Below are 27,869 nucleotides of genomic sequence, written 5' to 3'. Positions count from 1 at the left end.
ACAGACCCAACATTAATTTTCCTCTTATTAATGGATGGAAAAGCAATTTCTCTGCCAAGGAAGGGCAATTATTTAAAATGCAGATGTGCTGTACTTCACAGCTCTCAGCTACTCAGCTGGCAGAAATAATGTCTCTGGAAAATAGATCAATTATTTACCAAATTAAAGACAACAGGTCTGTTTTAGAAATGTCAGGCTTACTGCAGAGAGTTGAGAATTTCCTTTTCTTTTTTTTTTTAATGTTTATTTGTTTTGAGAGAGAGAGCAAGCAGAGGAGGAGCAGAGAGAGAAGGAGAGAATCCCTAAGCAGGTCCATGCTGTCAGTGCAGAGCCTGACATGGGCGGGGCTTGCACTCATGTATTGGGAGATCATAACCTGAGCCAAAATCAAGAGTCAGATGCTTAACCGACTAAGCCACCCAGGCACCCCAAGAATTGCTTTTTTATGTTTCTAATTTCCAATTTGATTAATAAAAATGCTTATCTTCTTTTATGTCAAAGGTAATATACTTAATACCCCAATCTAGTTTACTTAGTTACACAAATATGATTTAATTTCCACAAGATATTTTTTTTAATTTTTTTTCAATTTTTTTTATTTATTTTTGGGACAGAGAGAGACAGAGCATGAACGGGGAAGGGGCAGAGAGAGAGGGAGACACAGAATCGGAAACAGGCTCCAGGCTCCGAGCCATCAGCCCAGAGCCCGACGCGGGGCTCGAACTCACGGACTGCGAGATCGTGACCTGGCTGAAGTCGGACGCCCAACCGACTGCGCCAACCAGGCGCCTCCACAAGATATTTTTAATATATGTTACATATTTCAATCTTAAGGATGTGTGATATGTTTCTTCATTTTATATAATTTGGCATCAGGGATCACTCCTACAATTCATAGGGAAAAAGACAATTCTCATTCAAACTACAAATTAGAAATAACTGAGTTTTATTCAACAAATGAGTAATTACATTGAATTAGTGCCTTATCTCTGCCCTGCCATGGTTTTTTTCATAATAATAATAATTATAGAAAAAATAATAAGTGTAATTATTCAGTGTTTACTTATTAATTATGTGAAAATTACCAGGCTAATAATAAATACCTGGGTATGAAGTAAAAGCTTATCTATAGCAGAAAACATGTTGAAAGAATACTCTTGATGGGTATAAAATTTAAACTAGGATGAGGGAAGTTAATAATAATGAAAACAGCAACAGCTAAATTTTTGGAGGTGACCCTATGTTTTGGGTATTGTTTTGGATACCATTATCACCCTCTCATTTCATTGATGAGAAAACTGAAGTACTAGGGGGGATCCAAGCGTATTAAGTTACTTGCCCAATTAAGCAGCAAGGTGGGGGCAGGGAGAACATGATATTTTGTTTGGGGTCATGTAGGTCTTCACAAAATAATACATAAAAAATGGGACTCGAGAGATAAATAAGAGTTGCCCAGGCAAAAGAGGATTTCAGGTGGAGGAAAAGTGATGTAAAATGTTTAAGGAGCTGAAAAACAGTATGGCTAAATGTTGGAAGGAAAGGTAGAAGAACAGGTTAAAGCAGTAAAGTTGTGCCAGGCTATATACTTTTGGACAACACAATACAAGATGAAGAGATCATTAACATTTAACATTTCTTATAAAATATTTATCTTTTTATTTTTTTTTAATTTTTTTTAACGTTTATTTATTTTTGAGACAGAGAGAGACAGAGCATGAACGGGGGAGGGGCAGAGAGAGAGGGAGACACAGAATCCAAAGCAGGCTCCAGGCTCTGAGCCATCAGCCCAGAGCCCGATGCGGGGCTCGAACTCACGGACCACAAGATCATGACCTGAGCTGAAGTCGGACGCTTAACCGACTGAGCCACCCAGGTGCCCCTAAAATATTTATCTTAAAATGAAACTAAACACATGGAAAAAGTATGATACAATAATTACAAACAGAATAACCCAGAATTGGACTATGACCAAATAAGAGTCTTTTAAAAACTAAGAGTAACCAAATGATTCTATATATGTACTATTATGAATTAAATATCTGTGCAGCCCTCACATTCATATATTGAAACTCTAAAAACCCAGGCTATATTTGAAGATGGGGTCTCTAAGGAAGTAATTAAGTTTCAATTAGGTCATTGGCTGAGACCCTGATCTGGTATGATTAGTGTCCTGATAAGAAGAGACACCACAAACCCTTGTACACTATTGGAGGGAAAGGTAAATTGGTGTAACAGCTATGAAAAACAATATGGAAGTTCCTAAAAAAAATTAATATTAAAACAACCATATGATCTAGTAATTCCACTACTGGGTATTTACCCAAAGAAAACAAAAATACTAATTCAAAAAGATATATGCACCCCTATGTTTACTGTAGCATTATTTATAATAGCCAAGATATGGAAGCCACCCAAATGTCCACTGATAGATGAATGGATAAAGATGTTATATATATTTACATATAAAATAAGGAATATTATTCAGCCATAAAAGAGAATGAGATTTTGCCATTTGCAATAACATGGATGGACCTAGAAGGTATTATGCTAAGTGAAATAAGACAGAGAAGGATAAAAGCATATGATCTCACTTAAATGTAGAATCTAAAAAGTGAAACAAATGAACAAATAAACAAAAACAAACAAAAAAAAAACCAGACTCTTAAATATAGAGAACAAACTGATGGTTGCCAGAGGGGAGGTAAGGGGGATGAGCAAAATGGATAAAAGTTAAGAGGTACAAACTTCTAGTTATAAAATAAATAAGTCAGGGAGATGAAAAGTACAGCTTAGGGAATATAGCCAATATTATTGTAATAACATTGTGTGGTGACGGATAGTGACTGCATTTATTATAGGGAGCACCAAGTAATGTATAGAATTGTCAAATAAGATGTTATACACCTGCAACTAATATAACATTGTATGTTGATGACACTTCAATTTAAAAGACACACACACACACACACACACACAAACACACACACACACCACAGAACTAGCTCTTTTTCTCTGTCCCCACTTCCTTGCACCAAAGAAAGGACATGTGAAGACACATTGAGAAGGTGACTGTTTGTTAGTCAGGAAGAAAGACCTCACTAGAAACCAAATCAGCTGGAAGTTTCATCTCAGACTTCTAGCATTCATAACTGTGAGAAAAAAGGTTTTGTTGTTTAAGCTACTACATCTATGGGATTTGGTTACAGCAGCCCAAGCTAATATATGTACACAGGTTACTGCCTAAATTTAGGGTCCCTGAGAACATTTTACCCACTCAAACGACCAGCAAAGAGGATTTTGGGTTGAATTTGTAAAATCAAGAGACTGCTGTTTTAACCCTATAAAAAAACAAAACCAATAAGCAAAACAGAAAAAACCCAGAGTTTTAAAAAAATCTATCTCAAAGTTCAATACAAAAAAACATAAATAAAAATAGTAGCTCTTACATCAGGCAGAACAACAGCCGGAGGAAGAGGAACCCACAATATGTGAAGGCAAGGAGAACACAGCAACCTTTTCAAAAATTTTCAGTGAGCTGACGCTACAGATTAGAATGCTGCCCCCCAAAAATTCAACTCTGTACCCAACTAATCAAGAGGATCAAGAGTAATAATACTAAAAGCTGTGAACAAAGTAAGAGTGTTGACCGCTGCTGAAAAATTAGTAACTGTCAAAAACTATCTAGTCGAAACATGCCTGAAAATTATGGGCAAAATACAGATATTCCCATACAGAAAATAGCTAAAAAGTCATCTTCATCAGAGAATCGAGAAATAGCCAACAGAAGTATGTTACTTTAATGAAAAAGTACAAAAGAAACTCATCAGAGAAAGAATGGAATTTTGAAAAAATAATAAAGTATCAACTGGATATCCATAAGCCAAAAAATAATAACCATGACCTAATCCGATACATTATACAAAAAATAACAATGAATTTGGATCATAAATTTAAATATAAAATGTAGGGGTGCCTGGGTGGCTCAGTCAGTTGAACATCCGACTTAAGCTCAGGTCATAATCTCTTGGTTTGTGAGCTCGAGCCCTGCATCAGGCTCTCTGCTGTCAGCACGGAGCCCACTTCAGATCCTCTGTCTCCCTCTCTCTCTGCTCCTCCTTCTCTCTCTCTCTCAAAAATAAAATAAATATTAAAATAATAATAAAAACAAAAAAAATAATAAAAATAAATTTAAATACAAAATGTAAAACTAGAAAACTATCAGAAAATCACGTAGGAGAAAAATCTTCAGGCCCCAGACTGATGCACATTTCTTAGGCAGGAACACAAAAACACAACTGATATATTTTTTATTGGATTTGACAAAAAGTAAACAATTTTGCTCTGCAAAAGACTGTTAAAAAGATAAAAATACAAACTTCTGACTGGGAAAAAATATTTCCAAATGACCTCTCTTACAGAGGTCCCCATCTAGTATTTATAAAATTAAAAAGTGGCAATAATACCAAATGCCAGCATGGATGCAGAGAAAGCATGTTAAAAGGATTAAAGGAAAGTATGAGAACAATGTCTCACCAAGCAAAGGATATCAATAAAGAGATAATACTATAAAAAAAGGAAACAAATAGAAATTCCAGAGTTCAAAAGTACAATAACTAAAATAAAAAATTCAATAGAGGGGCTCAAATCGTGGTTTTGAACCTGGCAGAAGAAATCAACTGAGATTATCGAGTTTGGGGAAAAAAAGAAGAAGAAAAATGAATAGAGCCCCAGAGACCTATTAGACACCACCAAGATTAATCTGTGAGTAGAAGGAGAAAAGAGGGAAAAAAAGGTAGAAAGAATGTTTAAAGAAATAATAACATCCCAAACATGATGAAAAACATTTAGGCAATGGAACTATCCTGTATTATACTATAAAGGTAGATATATGTCAATATTAATTTGTCAAAACACAGAGAATATATGAACACCAAGAGTGAACCCTCGTGTAAACTACAGACTTTGGTTGATAATGATTGGGTCAATATATGTTCATCAACTGTAACAAATCTACCACTGTGGTGTGGAATGTCAATAGTGTAGGAGGTTTGGAGTGGGGGCTGGATTATATGAGAGTTTTCTGTACTTTCCAATTGTGCTGTGAACCTGAAACTGCCCCCCAAAATTGGAGTTTATTAATTAAAAAAAAAGCTCCTGAGAAAATGTTACTCGTTGTGTATCTAAATCACTGAAACCAACAAATTTACACCACCCATATTGAACCTACCCAGATCTAAGCACCAGAGGCCTCTCTGGCACTTCAAACCATATCATAAATGTTGCCATTAAAATATTTGTTTTAATTCAGGACTCAGAGTCACAGCTAATAAACAAGAATGGGAAGGATAAATTGAAAAACAAACTGAATGCAGCTGCTGAACTAAAAGTTTCACAACGCTATTTAATGGCATCCCTTAATTTCTTTGCTGAATAGGTCCCATACAAAACCGAACTGCATACCACCCAAACAACCTACATTTTCTCCTTAATTCACTTTGGACTGTTATTTCATCATGTACATTTTACATTGTTTTTAAAATTTCTCAGAAGGTGAACAACAGGTCTGGTTTTCTCCTTGAATCCTGATGTATGTCTAGGACATCTTAATAATTCTGTCATTGGAAAATATGCCTCTCTAAAAAAAAAGACTAAGAAATTTATTTATATTGTTAAGCATAACAGGGATATGTTCAGGTAAAGTGGTTACAGAATGATCAGGTTTAAAAACAAAAACACACAATAAACATTGCTATGTTTTGTTCTGCTTATTTTTTAATGAACTTCCCTAAACTTGTAAAAAGTATTCTAACAAGCACTACTGTTATTATTGGCCACACTACATACCCAATGAAAAAGCCTTTAACTAAATAAGAGAATTATTGGAGGAGCAAAACAGTTAAAACTTATTGGTATAAATAAATTTAGAAATATGTATGGATACATGTTAAAGAAAAACTGGAAGGTGTTACTAGAGGATCTACAAGTTGTATTTTGAAAAGATCAATTTAAGTAAAAAATTATAAGTACTGTTTTAATGCCCATTTAAATTACACACCTTTCTAAAAAATACCAATTAATAAAAGTTCAGAAGCTAATAAAACTTTTTCAACCAGAGAGCAGAAAATGTATCATTTTATAACATAGGAGGATTTAAAGATCAATAGAAAATACATCATTTGCTCTCCCAAAAATATTTTTTTAAACTATAACGTAAATAACTACAGGGGAAAAATAACAATTACTAAGGAATCCATGCATTTACAAAGGGCAATGCAGCCTCTTGCTTCAAACATTTCATATGCATTCTCAATTTGAGAAGGTTAGGATAAAACAAGCAATATAATACAGAAACTAGACAAGTAAAATAAAATGTCACATAGGAGCTGGGTAATAGTTAGCAGCCACAGCTAAACCCAATATCATTCTATAAATAACAATTCAGATAGTGACCAGCTTAAAAAAAAAAGTCAAGGCTTTCAAATCACTGAGAATTGAATCTTTTATAGATATACTTGCTTATACTCAAGAAATAACAGTCATACTCTGAATAGCAAAGACACTCAGAGCTGAACAGTAAATAACTAAGATGAATTGCAAGCAGTTGCATGAAATCTCCACTATCTTCTATGAAAGATTTTGCAAACCAATTTTGTGAGTGGTTGCTGAGTTATGAATCCTCCATTTAGTTCAAACATTTAAACATGTACAAAGCATTTATAAAATGCTGCAGAAATGATGACACACTGAAAAATGTATCTGCCACATAATAAACAGATGAGTCCACTGTATAGACCCTGCTTCACAATCTATGTCAAATATGCCATATTTTTCTTGCCTCATTCATTCAACTAATATTTATTTATATACCAGACACAGAATCGTTATTTCCTAACTAATCATCTTTTAAGTTCCAATTTAGAATTGACTTCTTTTGAAGAACTTTCCCCAATAGTCGAAACCAAGTAAATATTCATCTCCTAGCATTCTGTCCTTACTCCACAAAGGATTTTCCTTCCTTGCTTTAAGTCCCTATCACACCAGTAGATGCCATGAGTAAGGACTGTCCCTTGTTAACTTAATCACAAAGACTGAGCCAGGTAATGTGAATGGAGTCTCTAGGGAGCATAAACCTTTTTGATTAACAGGATCCTAAACATTCTAGTGCCATGAACCTTTTAAGCAATATGGTAAAGCCTAGGAACATCTTTCTCAGAATAATATATTTTTAAGACAAAGTAAAATACATAAGATTTTAAAAATTGACATACAGTGTATGTCCTTTTTTTTAGTTTTTTTTTGTTATATATTAAAATACAGTATCTACTATAATTTTGAACCATAAGCAATACTGGGAGAATTATGTAAATAAGATAGAAATGATGTGAAAACATCTATTATTTTTATTTGTTCATAAACTCAGGAGTACAGCTAATATTTCACTATTTTATTTTACATTTTCATAAGTGAAGGAAATTTTCATCAGAGATTAGAGAAAATAAAGATGTAATTTTTTTCCTAAGTTCACATACTCTCTGAATTCTATCCATAAACCTTCCAGATCTTAGACTGAGGTTAAGAAGCTTCATTTGAGATTCAAGAAAAAAATGAAAGAGATCCTAAAACTCATAAAATAGTTCTCATATAAAGATCTTCCCTCCAAGAAATTACAACATCCAATGTGAAACTGAATTAAGAATACAACAGAAGAACATCAATTTGTATATTTTAAAATGTTACATACACACCAAAGGAATGATCTAGACAAGAAATAATTGATAACTCAGACTTCATTAAAATTAAATAATTCTGATTTTCAAAAATACTTTCAAGAGAATAAGAAGACAAGCCATAGACTTGGAAAAAATATTTACAAAACACCTAATACAAGACTGCTATCCAAAATATACAAAGAACTCTTAAAAGTCAACAATTTAAAAATGAACAACCCAATCAAAAAATGGAAAAAAGATCTGAACAAGCACCTCATCAAAGAATATACACAAATGGCAAATAAACTGTGGTATGTCCACACAATGGAATGTTATTCAGCACTAAAAAGAAATGAGTAATCAAGGCATGAAAAGATATGGAGGAGCTTTAAATGCTTCTTAGTAATTGAAGGAAGTCAATCTGAAATGACTATATACAGTAAGATTCTAACTATGTGACATTCTGGAAAATGAAACAAACTATGGAAACAGTAAAAAAGATCACTGGTTGCCAGGGGTTGAGGAAGGTAGGGATGAACTGGTAGAGCAAAGGGGATTTTTAGGGCAGCGAACCTACTCTGTATAATGGTGGATATATGTCATTACATATTTGCCAAAATTGACAGAATGTACAACACCAAGAGTGAACCCTAATAATGTAAACTGGAACTCAGAGGTTAGGTAGGAAGACAAGTATTTAAATAAATGATTACTTCAAGATAAATTATAGCGTTATACAAATAGTGCTCTAGGAACACAAAAAAGGAGGTATAAATATAAAAATTTTTAATCTTACCATAAAAACACAAATTTGGGAGTTCAAATAAAATCAAATGAAAATGTATGTCAAAATTATGAAATCACAGTAAACTGTGGTTTTCTAGAATTAATTGCTAGACAATGATACAGATAACTATAATATTCTTTAAGGTAAGTGGTATGTTCTTGTTACAATGGAAAGCCACAGGATGGAAAAAGTACAGCTTCCAATGTCTAAAGCATTCTGACTATGGAGATATGAAATATACATTAATACAAAGGAGATTTGACATAACAGATGGACCATCAAAATGAGTCATACTGGTTACTCCAAGTAGAGTGCTGTAAGTGACATAACTTCCAGATTGTTTCTTCAAATTTAACTTAATTCCCATAACATTCAAAGCATTTCCATAAATCTCTGTCTTTATTAATTAAATCAATCCTACTGATCAACAACCGCTACAAAAATCTTCCTCTCTATCAAAAATGACTAATTAAGATATTAGAAGGAAGATTATTCAAAATGCTCTATATTATCCTCTTACCATCATTCTTTATTTGAAAAGATGAAAAGGGAAAAAAAGATGGGTCTTTCCATCAATTTTAACTGATAGGATAATTTCTGCAGAATAAGATAAAAATGACAATCTCTTCAGATCCATCAACCAAAGAGATAAGATCTAAAACGACTGTAAGTTTATGAAGACTATTTCAGCTCCCAAAGCAAAAGAGCAATTTTATCTTTTACTTAAAAACAAAGTATTTTAAAAATGACTACACTGGAATGGAATTACACCACTGTAAGTATTAAACCAACTCCTAACAATGAAAATTGGTAAGTAAAGGGAAAGAATTAAGTATTTATCCTGCCTTTCACATACAAGAGAACTATGGTGCATTCCTGGTTGATGAGAGAAAACTTTTTTTTATAGAACAGTAGTTAATCTTGCAGAAAACATGGTATTATTAGAAAAACCACCATTCTCCAAGCTTCAACATAATACAACTATTAAGTAAAAAGTTGCTTCAGAAATGAAGCCAAGTGGCTTCAGCCAGTTGAGTGTCTGACCCTTGATTTCAGCTCAGATCATGATCCCAGGGTCATGGGATCGAGCCCCTTGTTGGGCTCTATGCTGAGCATGGAGTCTGCTTGAGATTCTCTCTCTCTCTCTCTCTCTCTCTCTCTCTCTCTCTCTGCCCCTCTCCCCCACTCATGTTCTCTTGCCCTCTCTAAAATAAAAAATAAATAGATAAAAAGAAATGAAGCCAAAATAATGCTCTGCAGATTACTTGCTAATCTCCATAAGAAAAAACTATCCAATAGATATCCAGTAGATATTTTGAGGGTCTACTAACATAGCCATGTGATCAACATAGTATCATATTATATATTTTGCAGGATACATTTTTGAGATAATTGGAAACTTTAAATTATGGCTTGGATATTAAATAACATAATGTGTTAACTTTCAAAACTACAACATAATATCTGGCTATATGGGAAAAGGTCATTCTTAGGAAACCATGATTAATTTGTAGTGGGTAAGTTGTCATTACATGAGTAACTTACATTCGAATGATTCAACAAAATACTTATACTTATGTACATCTATTATACATACATGGGTATACAAGTACATATACATAAGTATACACAAACCTATACATATATTTATTTATTTATTATGCACAGAAATGTGAACACCTATTTAATCAAGGTAGTGATACATGGGTCATTACTATACTATCTTTTAAATCTATTTTTATGTCTGAAACTTTATATAACAAAAAGTTTGAAGAAAAAAATGAAAAGTAGTAGGACGTTCCACATTACTATAACATCTCTCCTAATCAAATGCTTTAAGAATAAATAGAAAAACAAAACCACTACCAAAACACAGGGAAAAATACAAGCAAATACTTTATAATATGCTTGTATGTGAAAGTGAAAAAGAAATTTGAAATTACAAGGAAAGTGCCACTTACATACATTAATATGTAGTCTGGAATACTGAAGTTCCTGGCTTAATTATAATAGAAATTAATGCAACTCAATAGCACAGTTTACCTACTGCTGATATTCAATTACCTCTTTACTGAGAGCAAAACTAATGCTTGGTGGGTTTCTAAATTTTTATTTACTTTTTTAAATGTTTATTTATTTTTGAGAGACAGAGTGTGAGCAGGGGAGGGAAAGAGAGAGAGGGAGACACAGAACTCAAAGAGGGCTCCAGGCTCTGAGCTGTCAGCACAGAGCCTGATGCAGGTCTCAAACTCATGAAGTGCAAGATCATGACCTGGGCCAAATTTGGATGTTTAACTGACTGAGCCACCTAGCACCCCCCCCTAAATTTTTATTTTAAATTCACTCACTCAAGAACCACTTACTGAAGTCTACTTACTTTTCTGATACACATTGACACATTATGAAAAGTCAGATTCCATATTTCATATTTTCCATTTCCAAAAAAAAAAAAAAAAAAACTTGTTGAAATCCCATGACATAAATGTAAAGAAAAAGGACATACCACTTGTATTAAATGCCATACAGCACACTGGTTTCTCATGAGCAGGAAAGTGGGCCACGATACCATCACTGTCAGAATCCTCGCTCACAAGCACCTTCACAGAAAGAAAGAAGGAAAATGGAAATTAAACTTTACTCACCAATTACTGAGCCTGAAGATATACACAGCCACACTACAATATCCCTGACCAAAAGTATGCATGATTGCTTCCACTATACTGGAAGACTTTGTCACTGTAAGGTGAGAATGCCACATTAGGAATGAGGAAAAGATACAATATACTCCAGAAGATCAATCATATAAACTCTAAAAACAGTTGATGGGCTTTACGGTAGATGACAGAGACAAAAATTTCTTGAAGTAGAGGTTCAGAAAAAAACAAAAAGCATAAAATCAGCTTTGTAGAGCTTCATCCAAAGACAGGAACATACAATTCTTATTATGTTATGACCTACTGGAAAATGTTTGCTTACAACTAGATCATTACTGGATCATGATATTCAGACATAAATAATTTAATCTGAAGTAAATCAGGAACTAATCCTAAACGGGCAATGTTAATTTTTCTTTTAGTATGAAAAACTTTACAAAGGTATACTTTACATACCATAAAAGTCACCTATTTCATGTTTACAATTCAATGATTTTATATAGTACTGTAACCATTACAGCAATCCATTATATAGAAATGTCTGCTTTGTCATCCTTTACTATCCTAATGCTTTAATTTTCTTGCCTATTGCTGACTCAAACCTACAATTCAGTAAAGCTACTGATACATCAAATTTTTTGTGCATAGATCTTTATTATCATCTTAACAATTTTTAAGTGTTCGGTTCATTAAGTATACTCACATTGTTGTGTAACAAATTTCTAGGACTCTTCCATCTTGCAACACTGAAACTCTACCCACTAAACTCTGATTCTTCTTCTTCCCTCCCCCCAGCCATTGATAACCACTTTTCCACTTTCTGTTTTTATGATTTTGACTACTTTAGAGAGTCAAAATAACTGGAAGAATATAGTTTTTACACTTTTGTGATGGCTTTACTTCCCTTACCAAAATGTCCTCAAGGTTTGTCAATGTTGTAATATGTCACAATATTTCCTTCTATTTCAAGGCTGCATAATATTATAGTATGTATATACCAGATTTTTCTTTATCCGTTCACCTAGTGATAGATATATGGATTGCTTCCATATCCTCGCTACTGTGACTATGCTGCAATGAACGAGGGTGTGTAAATAGTGCTTCCAGATCCTGCTCTGAATTCTTTTGCATACAAACCTAGAAATCAGATTGCTGATCATATGATAATTTCATTTTTAACTTTTTAAGGATCAATTTTTTTTATCTTTTCAAAGAAACAATTTTGGAATTTCCCCAATATTTCACTATTTAGTATTTTGTTGACTTATGTTCATATATTTAGTATTAACTTCATTTGTTGTTTGGTTATAATTTGCTCTTGTTTTCCAGATTAAAAAATGGGAAAAGTGAAGATTATTAGTTTCAGACTGTTTTTCCTTCCTACTATAAGCATTTAAAGCTATAAATTTCCCTCTCTGTAAAAGAATAGCTGCACTTCATAAATTCTGATTATGTTCACTTTTTATTTTTATTCCATTCCAAATATTTTCTAATATCCTTGGGATTCCTTCTCCCACCCATGAGCTATTGATAGGTGTGTTTTATTTCCAAATATTTGGAGATTTCCAAAATTTCATTGTTATTTTTTAAGTTTATTTATTTATTTTAAATATGAAATTTATTGTCAAACTGGCTTCTATACAATACGCAGTGCTCACCCCAACAGGTGCCCTCCTCAATACCCATCACCCACCTTCCCCTCCCTCCCACCCCCCCATCAACCCTTAGTTTGTTCTCAGGTTTTAAGAGTCTCTTATGCTTTGGCTCTCTTCCACTTTAACCTCATTCTTTTTTCCTTCCCCTCCCCCATGGGTTTCTGTTAAGTTTCTCAGGATCCACGTAAGAGTGAAACCATATGGTATCTGTCTTTCTCTGTATGGCTTATTTCACTTAGCATAACACTCTCCAGTTGCATCCACGTTGCTACAAAGGGCCATATTTCATTCTTTCTCATTGCCATGTAGTGTTCCATTTTGTATATAAACCACAATTTCTTTATCCATTCATCAGTTGATGGACATTTAGGCTCTTTCCATCATTTGGCTATTGTTGAGAGTGCTGCTATAAACATTGGGGTACAAGTGCCCCTATGCATCAGCACTCCTGTATCCCCTGGGTAAATTCCTAGCAGTGGTATTGCTGAGTCATAGGGTAGATCTATTTTTAATTTTTTGAGGAACCTCCACACTGTTTTCCAGAGCGGCTGCACCAGTTTGCATTCCCACCAACAGTGCAAGAAGGTTCCCCTTTCTCCACATCCTCGCCAGCATCTATAGTCTCCTGATTTGTTCATTTTAGCCACTCTGACTGGCGTGAGGTGATCTCTCAGTGTGGTTTTGACTTGTATTTCCCTGATGAGGAGCAACGTTGAGCATGTTTTCATGTGCCTTGTGACCATCTGGATGTCTTCCTTAGAGAAGTGTCTATTCATGTTTTCTGCCCATTTCTCCACTGGATTATTTGTTTTTTGGGTGTGGAGTTTGGTGAGCTCTTTATACATTTTGGGTACTAGCCCTTTGTCCGATATCTGTACATTGATTTTGTATCCTGCGACTTTGCTTAATTCATGTATCAGTTCTAGCAGACTTTTGGTGGAGTCTGTCGGGTTTTCCATGTATAGTATGATGTCATCTGCAAAAAGTGAAAGCTTGACTTCATCTTTGCCAATTTTGATGCCTTTGATTTCCTTTTGTTGTCTGATTGCTGATGCTAGCACTTCCAACACTGTGTTAAACAACAGCGGTGAGAGTGGACATCCCTGTCGTGTTCCTGATCTCAGAGGGAAAGCTCTCAGTTCTTCCCCATTGAGGATGATATTAGCTGTGGGCTTTTCATAAATGGCTTTTATGATGTTTAAGTATGCTCCTTCTATCCCGGCTTTATCAAGGGTTTTTATTAAGAAAGTATGTCATCACCACTAACCCAGCCCTACAGGAGATCCTAAGGTGGATTCTGTGAGTGAAATGTTGCAAGGACCACAAAGTACCAGACATCACTACCAGCATGAAATCTACAGACATCACAGTGGCTCTAAACGCATAACTTTCCATAATAACACCAAATGTAAATGGACAAAATGCGCCAACCAAAAGACATAGGGTATCAGAATGGATAAAAAAACAAGACCCATCTATTTGCTGTCTACAAGAGACTCATTTTAGATCTGAGGACATCTTCAGATTGAAAGTGAGGGGATGGAGAACTATCTATCATGTTACTCAAGTCAAAAGAAAGCTAGAGTAGCCACACTTATATCAGACAAACTAGACTCTAAATTAAAGTCTGTAACAAGAGATGAAGAAGGGAATTATATAATAACTACAGGGTCTATCCATCAGGAAGAGCTAACAATTATAAACGCCTATGTGCCGAATACGGGAGCCCCCAAATATATAAAAAAATTAATCACAAACATAAGTACCCTTATTGATAAGAATGTGGTAATTGCGGGGGACTTTAATACTCCACTTACAACAATGGGTAGATCAGATCATCTAGACACAGGATCAATAAAGAAACAAGGGCCCTGAATGATACATTGGATCAGATGAACTTAACAGATATATTCAGAACTCTGCATCCCAAAGCAACAGAATATACTTTCTTCTTGAGTGCACATGGAACATTCTCCAAGATAGATCACATACTGGGTCACAAAATAGCCCTTCATAAGTATAAAAGAATTGAGATCATACCATGCACACTTTCAGACCACAATGCTATGAAACTTGAAATCAACCACAGGAAAAAGTCTGGAAAACTTCCAAAAGCATGGAGGTTAAAGAACACCCTACTAAAGAATGAATGGGTCAACCAGACAATTAGAGAAGAAATTTTAAAATATATGGAAACAAAGGAAGATGAACATACAACAATCCAAATGCTTTGGGATGCAGCGAAGGCAGTCCTGAGAGGAAAATACATTGCAATCCAGGCCCATCTCAAGAAACAAGAAAAATCCCAAATACCAAATCTAACGGCACACCTAAAGGAAATAGAAGCAGAACAGCAAAGACACCCCAAACCCAGAAGAAGAAGAGAAATAATAAAGATCAGAGCAGAAATAAACAATATAGAATCTAAAAAAACCATAGAGCAGATCAATGAAACCAAGAGTTGGTGTTTTGAAAAAATAAACAAAGGTAGAGAAGCGGCAAGATGGCGGCTTAGGAGGACGCTGGGCTCACCACGCGTCCTGCTGATCACTTAGATTCCACCTACACCTGCCTAAATAACCCAGAAAACCGCCAGAGGATTAGCAGAACGGAGTCGCCGGAGCCAAACGCAGACGAGAGGCCCACGGAAGAGGGTAGGAAGGGCTGCGAGGCGGTGCGCGCTCCACGGACTGGCGGGAGGGAGCCGGGGCGGAGGGGCGGCTCGCCGGCCAAGCAGAGCCCCCGAGTCTGGCTGGCAAAAGCGGAGGGGCCTGACGGACTGTGTTCCCACAACAAGCGCGACTTAGCGTCTGGGAGGTCATAAGTTAACAGCTCTGCTCGGAAAGCGGGAAGGCTGGAGGACAAAGGGAGGGAGAGCTGCTGAGCCCCCTGACGACAGAGCTCAGCTTGGTGGGGAACAAAGGCGCTCGCCAGCGCCATCTCCCCCGCCCATCCCCCAGCCAAAATCCCAAAGAGAACCAGTTCCTGCCAGGGAACTTGCTCGCTCTGCGCAAACACTCAACTCTGTGCTTCTGCGGAGCCAAACCTCCGGCAGCGGATGTGACTCCCTCCCGCTGCCACAGGGCCCCTCCTGAAGAGGATCACCTAAGGAGAAGCGATCTAAGCCTGCCCCTCCTGCCCCCGTGCACCTTGCCTACCCACCCCAGCTAATACGCCAGATCCCCAGCATCACAAGCCTGGCAGTGTGCAAGTAGCCCAGACGGGCCACACCACCCCACAGTGAATCCCGCCCCTAGGAGAGGGGAAGAGAAGGCACACACCAGTCTGACCGTGGCCCCAGCGGTGGGCTGGGGGCAGACATCAGGTCTGACTGCGGCCCCGCCCACCAACTCCAGTTATACACCACAACACAGGGGAAGTGCCCTGCAGGTCCTCACCACGCCAGGGACTATCCAAAATGACCAAGCGGAAGAATTCCCCTCAGAAGAATCTCCAGGAAATAACAACAGCTAATGAGCTGATCAAAAAGGATTTAAATAATATAACAGAAAGTGAATTTAGAATAATAGTCATAAAATTAATCGCTGGGCTTGAAAACAGTATACAGGACAGCAGAGAATCTCTTGCTACAGAGATCAAGGGACTAAGGAACAGTCACGAGGAGCTGAAAAACGCTTTAAACGAAATGCATAACAAAATGGAAACCACCACAGCTCGGCTTGAAGAGGCAGAGGAGAGAATAGGTGAACTAGAGGATAAAGTTATGGAAAAAGAGGAAGCTGAGAAAAAGAGAGATAAAAAAATCCAGGAGTATGAGGGGAAAATTAGAGAACTAAGTGATACACTAAAAAGAAATAATATACGCATAATTGGTATCCCAGAGGAGGAAGAGAGAGGGAAAGGTGCTGAAGGGGTACTTGAAGAAATAATAGCTGAGAACTTCCCTGAACTGGGGAAGGAAAAAGGCATTGAAATCCAAGAGGCACAGAGAACTCCCTTCAGACGTAACTTGAATCGATCTTCTGCACGACATATCATAGTGAAACTGGCAAAATACAAGGATAAAGAGAAAATTCTGAAAGCAGCAAGGGGTAAACGTGCCCTCACATATAAAGGGAGACCTATAAGACTCGTGACTGATCTCTCTTTTGAAACTTGGCAGGCCAGAAAGAATTGGCACGAGATTTTCAGGGTGCTAGACAGAAAAAATATGCAGCCGAGAATCCTTTACCCAGCAAGTCTGTCATTTAGAATAGAAGGAGAGATAAAGGTTTTCCCAAACAAACAAAAACTGAAGGAATTTGTCACCACTAAACCAGCCCTACAAGAGATCCTAAGGGGGACCCTGTGAGACAAAGTCCCAGAGACATCACTACAAGCATAAAACATACAGACATCACAATGACTCTCAACCCGTATCTTTCTATAATAACACTGAATGTAAATGGATTAAATGCACCAACCAAAAGACATAGGGTATCAGAATGGATAAAAAAACAAGACCCATCTATTTGCTGTCTACAAGAGACTCATTTTAGACCTGAGGACACCTTTAGATTGAGAGTGAGGGGATGGAGAACTATTTATCATGCGACTGGAAGCCAAAAGAAAGCTGGAGTAGCCATACTTATATCAGACAAACTAGACTTTAAATTAAAGGCTGTAACAAGAGATGAAGAAGGACATTATATAATAGTTACAGGCTCTATCCATCAGGAAGAGCTAACAATTATAAATGTCTATGCGCCGAATACCGGAGCCCCCAAATATATAAAACAATTACTCATAAACATAAGCAACCTTATTGATAAGAATGTGGTAATTGCAGGGGACTTTAACACCCCACTTACAGAAATGGACAGATCATCTAGACACACGGTCAATAAAGAAACAAGGGCCCTGAATGAGACATTGGATCAGATGGACTTGACAGATATATTTAGAACGCTGCATCCCAAAGCAACAGAATATACTTTCTTCTCGAGTGCACATGGAACATTCTCCAAGATAGATCATATACTGGGTCACAAAACAGCCCTTCATAAGTTTACAAGAATTGAAATTATACCATGCATACTTTCAGACCACAATGCTATGAAGCTTGAAATCAACCACAGGAAAAAGTCTGGAAAACCTCCAAAGGCATGGAGGTTAAAGAACACCCTACTAACGAATGAGTGGGTCAACCAGGCAATTAGAGAAGAAATTAAAAAATATATGGAAACAAACGAAAATGAAAATACAACAATCCAAACGCTTTGGGACGCAGCGAAGGCAGTCCTGAGAGGAAAATACATTGCAATCCAGGCCTATCTCAAGAAACATGAAAAAATAAACAAAATTGATAAACCTCTATCCAGGCTTCTCAAAAAGAAAAGGGAGATGACCCAAATAGATAAAATCATGAATGAAAATGGAATTATTACAACCAATCCCTCAGAAATACAAGCAATTATCAGGGAATACTATGAAAAACTATATGCCCCAAACTGGACAACCTGGAAGAAATGGACAAATTCCTAAGCACCCACACACTTCCAAACCTCAAACAGGAAGAAAGAGAAAACTTGAACAGACCCATAACCAGAAAAGAAATTGAATCCGTTATCAAAAATCTCCAAACAAATAAGAGTCCAGGACCAGATGGCTTCCCTGGGGAATTCTACCAGACATTTAAAGCACAGATAATACCTATCCTTCTCAAGCTGTTCCAAAAAATAGAAAGGGAAGGAAAACTTCCAGACTCATTCTATGAAGCCACATTACTTTGATTCCTAAAGCAGACAGAGACCCAGCAAAAAAAGAGAACTACAGGCCAATATCCCTGATGAATATGGATGCAAAAATTCTCAATAAGATACTAGCAAATCGAATTCAGCAGCATATAAAAAGAATTATTCACCATGATCAAGTGGGGTTCATTCCTGGGATGCAGGGCTGGTTCAACCTTCACAAATCAATCAATGTGATACATCACATTAGTAAAAGAAAAGAGGATCCTGTCAATCGATACAGAAAAAGCATTTGACAATATTAAGTTTATTTATTTTTGAGGGGGGGAGAGCACAGTAGGTAAGCGCAGGAGGGGCAGAGAGAGAGGGAGAGAGAGAGAGTCCCCATTAGCCAGCACAGAGTCCGATGTGTGGGGCTTGATCTCACCTACCATGAGATTATGACCTGAGCTGAAATCAAGAGCTGGACACTCAACTGATGGAGCCACTGGGGCGTCCCATTCTGTTATTGATTTCCATAGTCCTCAGGAAACATACTTCTCATAATTTTAATACTTTTAAAGCTATTTATATATTTTTTTGCCCAACCATAAGGTCTATCTTGGAAAATATTCCAGATGTTCTTGAAAAGAATGCAAATTCTAGTCAGTTAAGTGTCTAACTTTTGATTTTGGCTGGGGTCGCCCAGTTCGTGGGTTCGAGCCCCATGTCAGGGCTCTGACAGCGCAGAGCCTGCTTGGTCAGTTAAGTGTCTCTCTCTCTCTTGCTCTTTTGCTTTCTTGCTCTCTCAAAATAAATAAACTTTTAAAAACATTTAAAGAAAAAGAATGCAAATTCTACGGGTTTGGAGGGTAGTGTTACACCGTGCTGGTTGGTAGTGTTCTAAATCCTCACAAATTTTGTCTAGTTTTTCCTATCAATTATTGAGAGCACAGCATTTAAATCTCATGCTGTAAATGTTAGTTAGCTATAATTTCTCCTTTCAATCTGTCAGATTTTGCCTAATGTTTGTTGGGGAATGCTGTAGCTGTTTACACATTAATAGTTGCTTTATCTACCTATTACATCGACCCTCTTATTATTATGAAATATCTTTTTCTCTGGCAGTATTTCCTGACAAAGTATTTCTGATATTAATATAGCCATTCCAGTCCTATTATGGTTACTGTTTATGTGGTACGTTTCCTCAATCCTTTTACTTCAGCCAATTATGTCTTTGAATCTGAATGATTCTGGTCTGATAATCAATGTCTTTTAACTTGAGTCCATTTATAGTTAATATAATTATGCACATAATTGGATTTAGGTTTGCCATTTTGCTATTTACTTTGTCTCAGGTGTTGTACCTCTGATCCTCTTCTTTTGTGTTATTTTTAATATTACTATTTTAATTCCTCTGTTAATTTGGGGGGGTTAATTTTTTAGTGGATGCTGTATAGGTAACAAGGTGCTATACAGATTACAAGATTGTCAGTTAATTGCAAAAATTATAGCTCCTTGCTCCAATATAGCTGCACTTCCTCCCCATTCCTTTGTGCTACTGTTGTCATATATATTATCAGCTGAGAAACGTTATAGTTATTCCCTAAAACAATCGTTTTAAACTACCTTTTAAAGAAATTAAGAGAAAGGTAAGTATTTATACACTTCATTTCTTCAAATGTTTTTCTGCCCCTTTCTCACCTCTCTTTCTGAGATCCCAGTCACACATATATTGGTACACTTGATGTTGTCCCAAAGGTCTCTGAGGCTCTGCTTATACTTCACCAACATTTTTTTCTCCTGTTCTTCAAATTGGCCCCCAACTGAATTGCGATCTCAGGCCAGTGGAGCTACACATTTTTCCTTACTCATCACCCACCAAGTGAAAATACTGTTGGGCTTGGGTTTTAACATACTACTCCAAATCAAGTAAATCCCCTGTCTAGAAGGGAAAAGGCTGCTTTACATGGCCCACTCTGCACTGGTTAAACTAATCACACTCACCAAGCTCCAGGCAGATGTGAATGAGAGCAGCCTCATGCAAAAAGGCCATTTTCTCCTACAACTATTATCCAAGCTCTAAAGTCTTTACACACTTATCATTTCATTCTTAGTTTTGGTCAATTTCTGGAGTCCCCAGATAGTTATTTTTAAAAATTCTTTCTAGTAATGTATTCATTTTCTGGAGACAGGATCTACTTATGTACCTCTTCAGCATAACTGATAGTCATCCCCAAACATCAGTAAATTTATACATTCAAATCACCCATTTTAAATACATAAGTGGATAATGCTTAGTAAATCCATACAATTGTGTAACCATCACCACATTCTCCATTTAGATTTCTTCCACCATCCCCAAAATGTCTTCATATTAACTTTACAGTAGATTTCCAACCCTAAGCTCCAGGCAATCCCTATGTATATTTTATCTCTTTTGCCTTTTCTAAAAATTTTGAAAATGTTTCATATAAATAGAATCATGCAATTTGCCTTCTACTTTCTTTCACTTATATAATTTTTATAGTTCAGCCATGTTGTTTCAGGTATCATTCATTTCTTCATATTGCTAAACTGTTATCCATTGTATGAAAATACCACAACATGTGGGTTCACCCACCAGTTCTTGGCAATTTGGATTATTTCTAGTCAATTGTTACAATGCATAGGCAGCTATGAATATCTATGTGCACGTATGTTTGTGAATATGTTTTTATTTCTCTTGGGGAGATACCTAGAAGTGAATCTGGTCAGTCATATGGTAAACATATGGTGAACTTTTAAAGAAACTAACAAATTGTTTTCCAAAATAGCTACATCATTTTATATTTCCATAAGTAAAGCGTGAGGTTTCCAATTTTTCTACAACCTTTCCAACACTTTGTATTGTACATCTTTTTTAATTATGGGCAATCTACTGGAAGCAGAAATCAGAATGATGGTCACCAGGGACCGTGGGGACAGGGGTTTGGGGAGTTACTGTTTACTATTTAATGAATCCAGATGATGAAAAAGTTCTAGAAATAGATAACAGTGATGGTTATTGTGATAACCATGGATATTGTGATGTGCCATTGTGATGGCACAACATTGTAAATACACTTATGCACTGAATTGTAAACTTATAAAATGGTTACATGTCAATGCTTATGTTATGCATATTTTATCACAATGGGGGTGGGGGGAACATGCATTATAAGTTATTCTCTTTTTAGTTGTTCGATTGACTTTCAAAGTATTAAGTGAGAAGAACAAGAAAACGAAGTCTTATAGTAGTAGTATCTGGGAAAGTGTGTTAAACTACACTTGTTAAATATTTACTAAAGGTTTGTTTTGGGATATATGGTATATTCACACAATTGTAGAACCATCACCACAACCAAATTTAGAACATTTTCATCACCAAAGGAAAACCCATAATTATTAACAGTCACCCCACATTTCTCCATTCCTTCCAAACTCCCAGCCCTGGGAAACTATAATCTATTTTCTCTTTCTATTGCTTTGCTTATTCTAGACATTTCATATAAATGGAATCATACAACATACACTCTTTTGAGACTGGCTTCTTTCACAAAGTATAATATTTTCAAGACTCACCCACATTATAACATGAAACAGTGCTTCATTTCTTTTTATTGCTGAAGAATATTACATTGTAAGTGCATATCACATTTTATTTATCCATCTACTAATCAGTTGAGGTACACTAGAGTTGCTCCTAGTTTTTGGCTCTTGCAAATAACGCTGCTATGAACATACAATTATGTGAATATATATTTTCATTTCTTTTGGGTATTCCTAGAAGATAAATTGCTAAGTCATTTGGTAACTCTTTTCCAAAGCATTTGCACAATTTTACATTCCCACCAGCAGTGTATGAGGGCTCTCATTTGTGTTTATTGGCCATTGGTAAATCTTTTTCAGAAAAATGTTTATTCATATCTTTGTTCAATTTAACATTAGATTATCTATCTCTTTATTTAGTTGTAGTTCTTTCTATATTCTGGATAGCAGTCCATTATAAAAAATATAATTTCCAAATATTTTCTCCCCTTTAGTGGGTTGTCTTTAAACTTTTCAGATACAGTGATATGCAGTATAAAATGTTAACATTTTTATGAAACTCAATTTACTTCCCCACAAATATTTCTCATAAATATGTTGATCATAACATGAGATGTTATCATTTTTGCTTCAACCAAATTTAACTTACGAAAATCGATATATTATATATGCTTCTATTTTTACCTCTTCCACTGTTCTCTATTTCTGAAGTTACAAGCCTTCTTCTGTTATAATTTCTTTAGAAAACTTCCTTTAGACATTCTTTAAGAGTAGATCTGCAGGGTGCATGGGTGGCTTAGCCGGTTAAGCATCTAACTCTTGGTTTCAGCTCAGGTCATGATCTCACAGTTCCCAAGATTAAGCCCCACGTCAGGCTCTACACTGGAAGTGCAAAGCTTGCTTGGGATTCTCTCTCTCCCCCTCTCTCTGCCCCTGACCTGCTCCTGTACATGTGCTCTCTCTCTCTCGCTCTCTCTCTCTCAAATAAAAATTAAAAAAAAATAGGAGTGCCTGAGTGGCTCAGACAGTTAAGCATCCAACTTCGGCTCACATCATGATCTCATGGTTCATGAGTTCAAGCCCCATGTCAGGTTCTGTGCTGACACCTCAGAGCCTGAAGCCTGTTTCAGATTCTGAGTCTCCTCTCTGCCCCTCCCTACTTATGTGCTCTCTCGCTCACTCGCTCTCTCTCCCACCCTCTCCCTCTCAAAAATAAATAAGCATTAAAAAATAGATAAATAAATAGATCTGCTAGTGATTAATTTAGCTTTCCTTTTATAAGAATGTCTTTATATTCCCTTCATTCCTGAAAGGTATTTTCATTAGATGTGGAATTCAGGTTTAACAGTTCATTTATTTCACTATTTTAAAGATGTTCTAACACTGCTTTCATCATCCATGGATTCTGATGAGAAAACTGCCACCTATCATACATTACTGGAAGGAATGTAAACCAGTTCAGCCCCTCTGCAAAAAAAGTTGGGCAGTTTCTGACAAAACTAAATATGCACTTATAAAATTTATCAATCATACTCTTTGGCATTTAATATAGAGACATGAAAACTCTACAGAAATCACACAAAAACCTTTACCTAGATGTTCATAGCAGCTTTATTAATAACAGCAAAATGCTAGAAACAACTCAAATGTCTTCCAGTGAGTGAATGGTTGCACAAATAGACACAGCTATTCACAGGAATACAACAGAGAGATAATAAAGACTTAATTACACACAACAAACTAAATGAACTTCAAGGATATCATATTTAGTCCAAAAGTTAACTTTAAAATGTAATATACTATATGATTTCTCTTATATCCACTCTATAAGTCACAAAATTATAGAGATAGAGAACATATAATAGTTTTCAGGAGAAAAGGAAGGGGTAGGTTGAAGGATGAGTCTGAATACAAAAAACTGTATGTGTTGAATAGTCTTATATCTTAATGGTGTTGTTGATTATGTGAATCTATACGGGGAATAAAAGTTATAGAACTATATACACCCAGGAACACACAAATAAATTCAGGTAAAACAAATAGTGAGAGCTGAGTAAAGTCTGTGCCATATTTTTTTACAGATTTTATTTTTAAGTAATCTCCACACCCAACACGGGGCTTGAACTAACAGTTCTGAGCTCAAGAACTGCATGCCCCACTGACTGAGCCAGCCAGGCATCCTAGGTGTATAGCATATGAACAGTATTGATATTTGTCAACTTGATATTGGTTTTAATATTTTCTTACAGCTATGTAAGATGTCGCTATTCAAGGGAAGTTGCAGGAATCTGGGTAAAGATCACATGAATACATTTCTGCAACTTAATGTGACTCTACAATTATTTCAAAATTAGAAGTTAAAACATAGAATACACTGCTTTTGAATTTCCCTCATTCTCACAGGCGACAAATGGTATCTCAGTGTAGTTTAAATTTGTCTTTCTCTTATAACAAGTGAAGTCATGGATATAGATTATACAGCATTTATATACAGATCTTCCTCAACTTACAAAGAGGTTACATCGCAATAAATCCATCGTGAGTTGAACACATCTTAAGTCAAAAATGCATTTAATACACCTAACCTACCAAACATCATCCTTAGCTTACCCTACCTTAAACATGCTCAGAACACTCACATTAGCCTACAGTTGGACAAAATCATCTAACACAAAGCCTATTTTATAGTAAAATGCTGGATATCTCATGTAACTTATTGAATACTATGCTGAAAGCGAGAAACACAATGGCTATCTGAGTGCAGAACAGGTGTAAGTGTATCAGTTGTTTACCCTCACGATCACGAGGCTGACTCAGAGCTGCAGTTGGTTGTTGCTACCCAGAATCACAAGAGAGTATTATACCACATATCACTGGGCTAGGGAAAGTTCAAAATTCAAAATTCCAAGTATGGTTTCTACTGAATTCCTATCACTTTCATATCATCATAAAGTTGAAAAATCATTAACTCAAGACATTTTAAGTCAGGGACAATCTGTATGTTTTATTTTTTTCTGTGAAATATTTGTGTTTTGTCTACTTTTCTATTTTAACTCAATCTTAGAAGATTCCCTTTCCTTTCATACACTATAATCTTATATCTCTGTCTCCAATACAATTAGTACTGAGTACTCTATTTGATGGTACCAATACAGAAGCCGTCTGGTAAAAAGGCACATTAATCTTGGTGCACAGTAAAGCCTGATACGATTACATAAGACTTTTTGAAGCTTCTCTTTATGAGTTTCACAAACATAACAACCAGATACTTTTGGAAGGATTTTCTCCATTGCCATATCACTTCGCCTAAAACATCAAATTAATAATATAAAATACATCCCAATACAATTATCCTAAGATATGTACCCATTTAACTAAACAGGCTGAACTTCTTAAGTATACATTAATAATAACTTGACTATATTAAAATTAATCAAAGTACTTTAACTGATACAAGGTGGATAAGCTTTTGCCGTGTGAACAAAAAGATAGATAAAACACTTCAGGAACCAGTAAATTATTATGAATAACACTTGTACCCAGAGAAAGAAATAGCTCAAGTTTAGGTCATCATTCTGGAGCATTTTCCTTTGATTAGGGACTTTGCCACACTGCTAACTTCAATTACATAAATGTGTAAAGGCAAATTATATCACTTAGCTTATCTTAGCCACAAAATGCTTTTAAATAAAACAAGTAACACAGATTAAAAAATGGACACAAAGTCAATCAAATCCACTCTTCCTTAATGCAGTTACCACGCAATGATCCCGTCAACATAAAATCAAATTAATCAATTTAGCATTAGAAAGATGGTGAATCAAATTTTATACATTGCCACTGTAAACATGAAAATGTCTTTATTAAAGGCTCAATGGATTTAAACAGAAAAAGTGGACATAATGTCAGCTTTAGATGGAAAAGGAAAAACATTACAGCTAAGGTCAAACATCAGTCGGAAAGGGCTAGAGGTGATAAATCTAGGACAATAACCCATGAAGTCTTTTTAATACAATCCAGCATAACCTAAAAGCAGCTCTGTACTCCAACTGAACTATGTATCAGAGACAAAAATGCCTTCTTAACAAAAAACAGATTCACAGTAATAAAAAAAAAAAAAAGGAGGATAGTATTATAGTCAGGAAATCTTGTTGCTTTAAAAAATAGTTATAATTCTTTCAAAATGCACATAGTAACTTACCATTTACTGAGTATCAATTTATTTCCTCCCTTATAAAAACAATTTTTAAATCAAATAAAAATTCAGAATGTTATAAGTGGGAATGAAAAGAGATTATGAGCTCAACAAATAATAGAAAAGATAATATTTTTCAGGTTGAGTAACACTTTTTAACTTCTTTTAACTTTTAAAGTTAACATTTCTATAATTCTTATTTCCTAATAAACAACTTTACTTGTTTCAAGTGTTAATAATTCATTTACCAAAGAAAAGTGAACTTTTGCAACTCCACAATCTACCGTTCATTTCCATATTTCAAATCTGAGAATTGCACTTTAAAGTTATAAAAAGTTAATAAAGAATGGGGGGCATATTTGGAAACATAAGGCCACTATTTAATATGTCATTAATTAGAATTACGTAAAATTTTTCTTTTTACATGTTTCTACACTTAAATATAATAAAATAAATTGAGTTATACCTCTATTTCATCAAAAATCATGAGATAACATTTTCTACTTTTAAATGACCACAATCCATCTGTCAACAAACGTTAGATGTTTAACAGACTTATGCTCACCAAACTAGACGATGTTCAGGAGGATTGTTACTACTCAGTAAATGTGTGTGGCCTTGGAGGTAAATTGATTAAGAATCAAAGGACAAAAGAAAATATTTTTTACTTTAACACTCATAAAACACTAGGGTTTAAGTAATTAATTCCAATTAAGAAAGAAAATTAACATCTGTCTGTATCTATCAACTTGAGCTAATTAACACAACTTAAAAAAATTCATTACAAGTCAACTGAAAAGTTTGCTAGCACTTCATTAAAAAGAGTTTTAAACAAGAATACAGGCCTGCACTCTAACATGTTTGGTGAACCATAAAGTTAACATGGGGGAGGTGGAGATTGATTATTATTCAGATTTCAAATAAAATACAATAGCTAAATTCAGTAATCTAGAACTTCAAAGATTTTTTTGTCTTTTAATTGCAGTAGAGTCTACGTTTTTTAGAAATGCGAATCGATCTTACTGTAGGAACTAGTACATGAGTATTGAGTCAAAGCTAATCTTTTATCAGGTATCGAATCACCATTTAAACTGAAAACATATTTCCTTAAAAAGAAAATGCAGTATTTAGGTTTAATAGTTTAAAGACTCACATAGCTTCCAGACATTATATTCTGAAAAAAGAATTAAATATATATTCTATATAAAATTAAAATAATTTCTATTTCATAAATGTTGATCTACTCCTATCCTATTCTAGTAATCAATTTTAGATTGGATTTTTTTTTGTAGCAATGATCACAAACTATTAGAATTTTAAAATTACCTTCCTTTCAAAATGTATTTTTTAATGTTTATTTTATTTATTTTGAGAAAGTGAGAACACAAGCAGGGGAGGGGCAGAGACAGAGGGAAAGAGAGAGAATCCCAAGTAGGCTCCACGCCACCAGCCCAGAGCCTGATGTGGGGCTTGTACACCCGAACCATGAGATCATTACCTTAGCCTAAATCAAGAGTCAGACACTTAACCAACTGAGACACCCAGTCACCCCCAGAGATGTATTTTAAAATTCAAGACTATGATACAAAAGAAAAAGAATTTTATGAATACATGGGGGAAGAAAACA

At 35.5% G+C, this 27,869-nt stretch overlaps 1 protein-coding gene across 1 annotated transcript in view; it reads right to left on the bottom strand.

Annotated features, from left to right (window-relative positions):
- Positions 1-27,869, bottom strand: part of BCAS3 (BCAS3 microtubule associated cell migration factor) — a 617,319-nt gene that overhangs the window by 401,704 nt on the left and 187,746 nt on the right. Inside the window, exon 15 of the mRNA XM_011289076.4 lies at positions 11,000-11,093. Coding sequence (XP_011287378.3) covers positions 11,000-11,093 — 94 coding nt within the window. The remainder of the gene's footprint in view (positions 1-10,999; positions 11,094-27,869) is intronic.

This window comes from Felis catus, chromosome E1 (genome assembly GCF_018350175.1).
Source record: "Felis catus isolate Fca126 chromosome E1, F.catus_Fca126_mat1.0, whole genome shotgun sequence".
Classification (NCBI taxonomy): Eukaryota; Metazoa; Chordata; class Mammalia; order Carnivora; family Felidae; genus Felis; species Felis catus.
The sequence above is the reverse complement of the archived record's forward strand: the minus strand, read 5'-3'. Positions and strand labels throughout refer to the sequence as shown.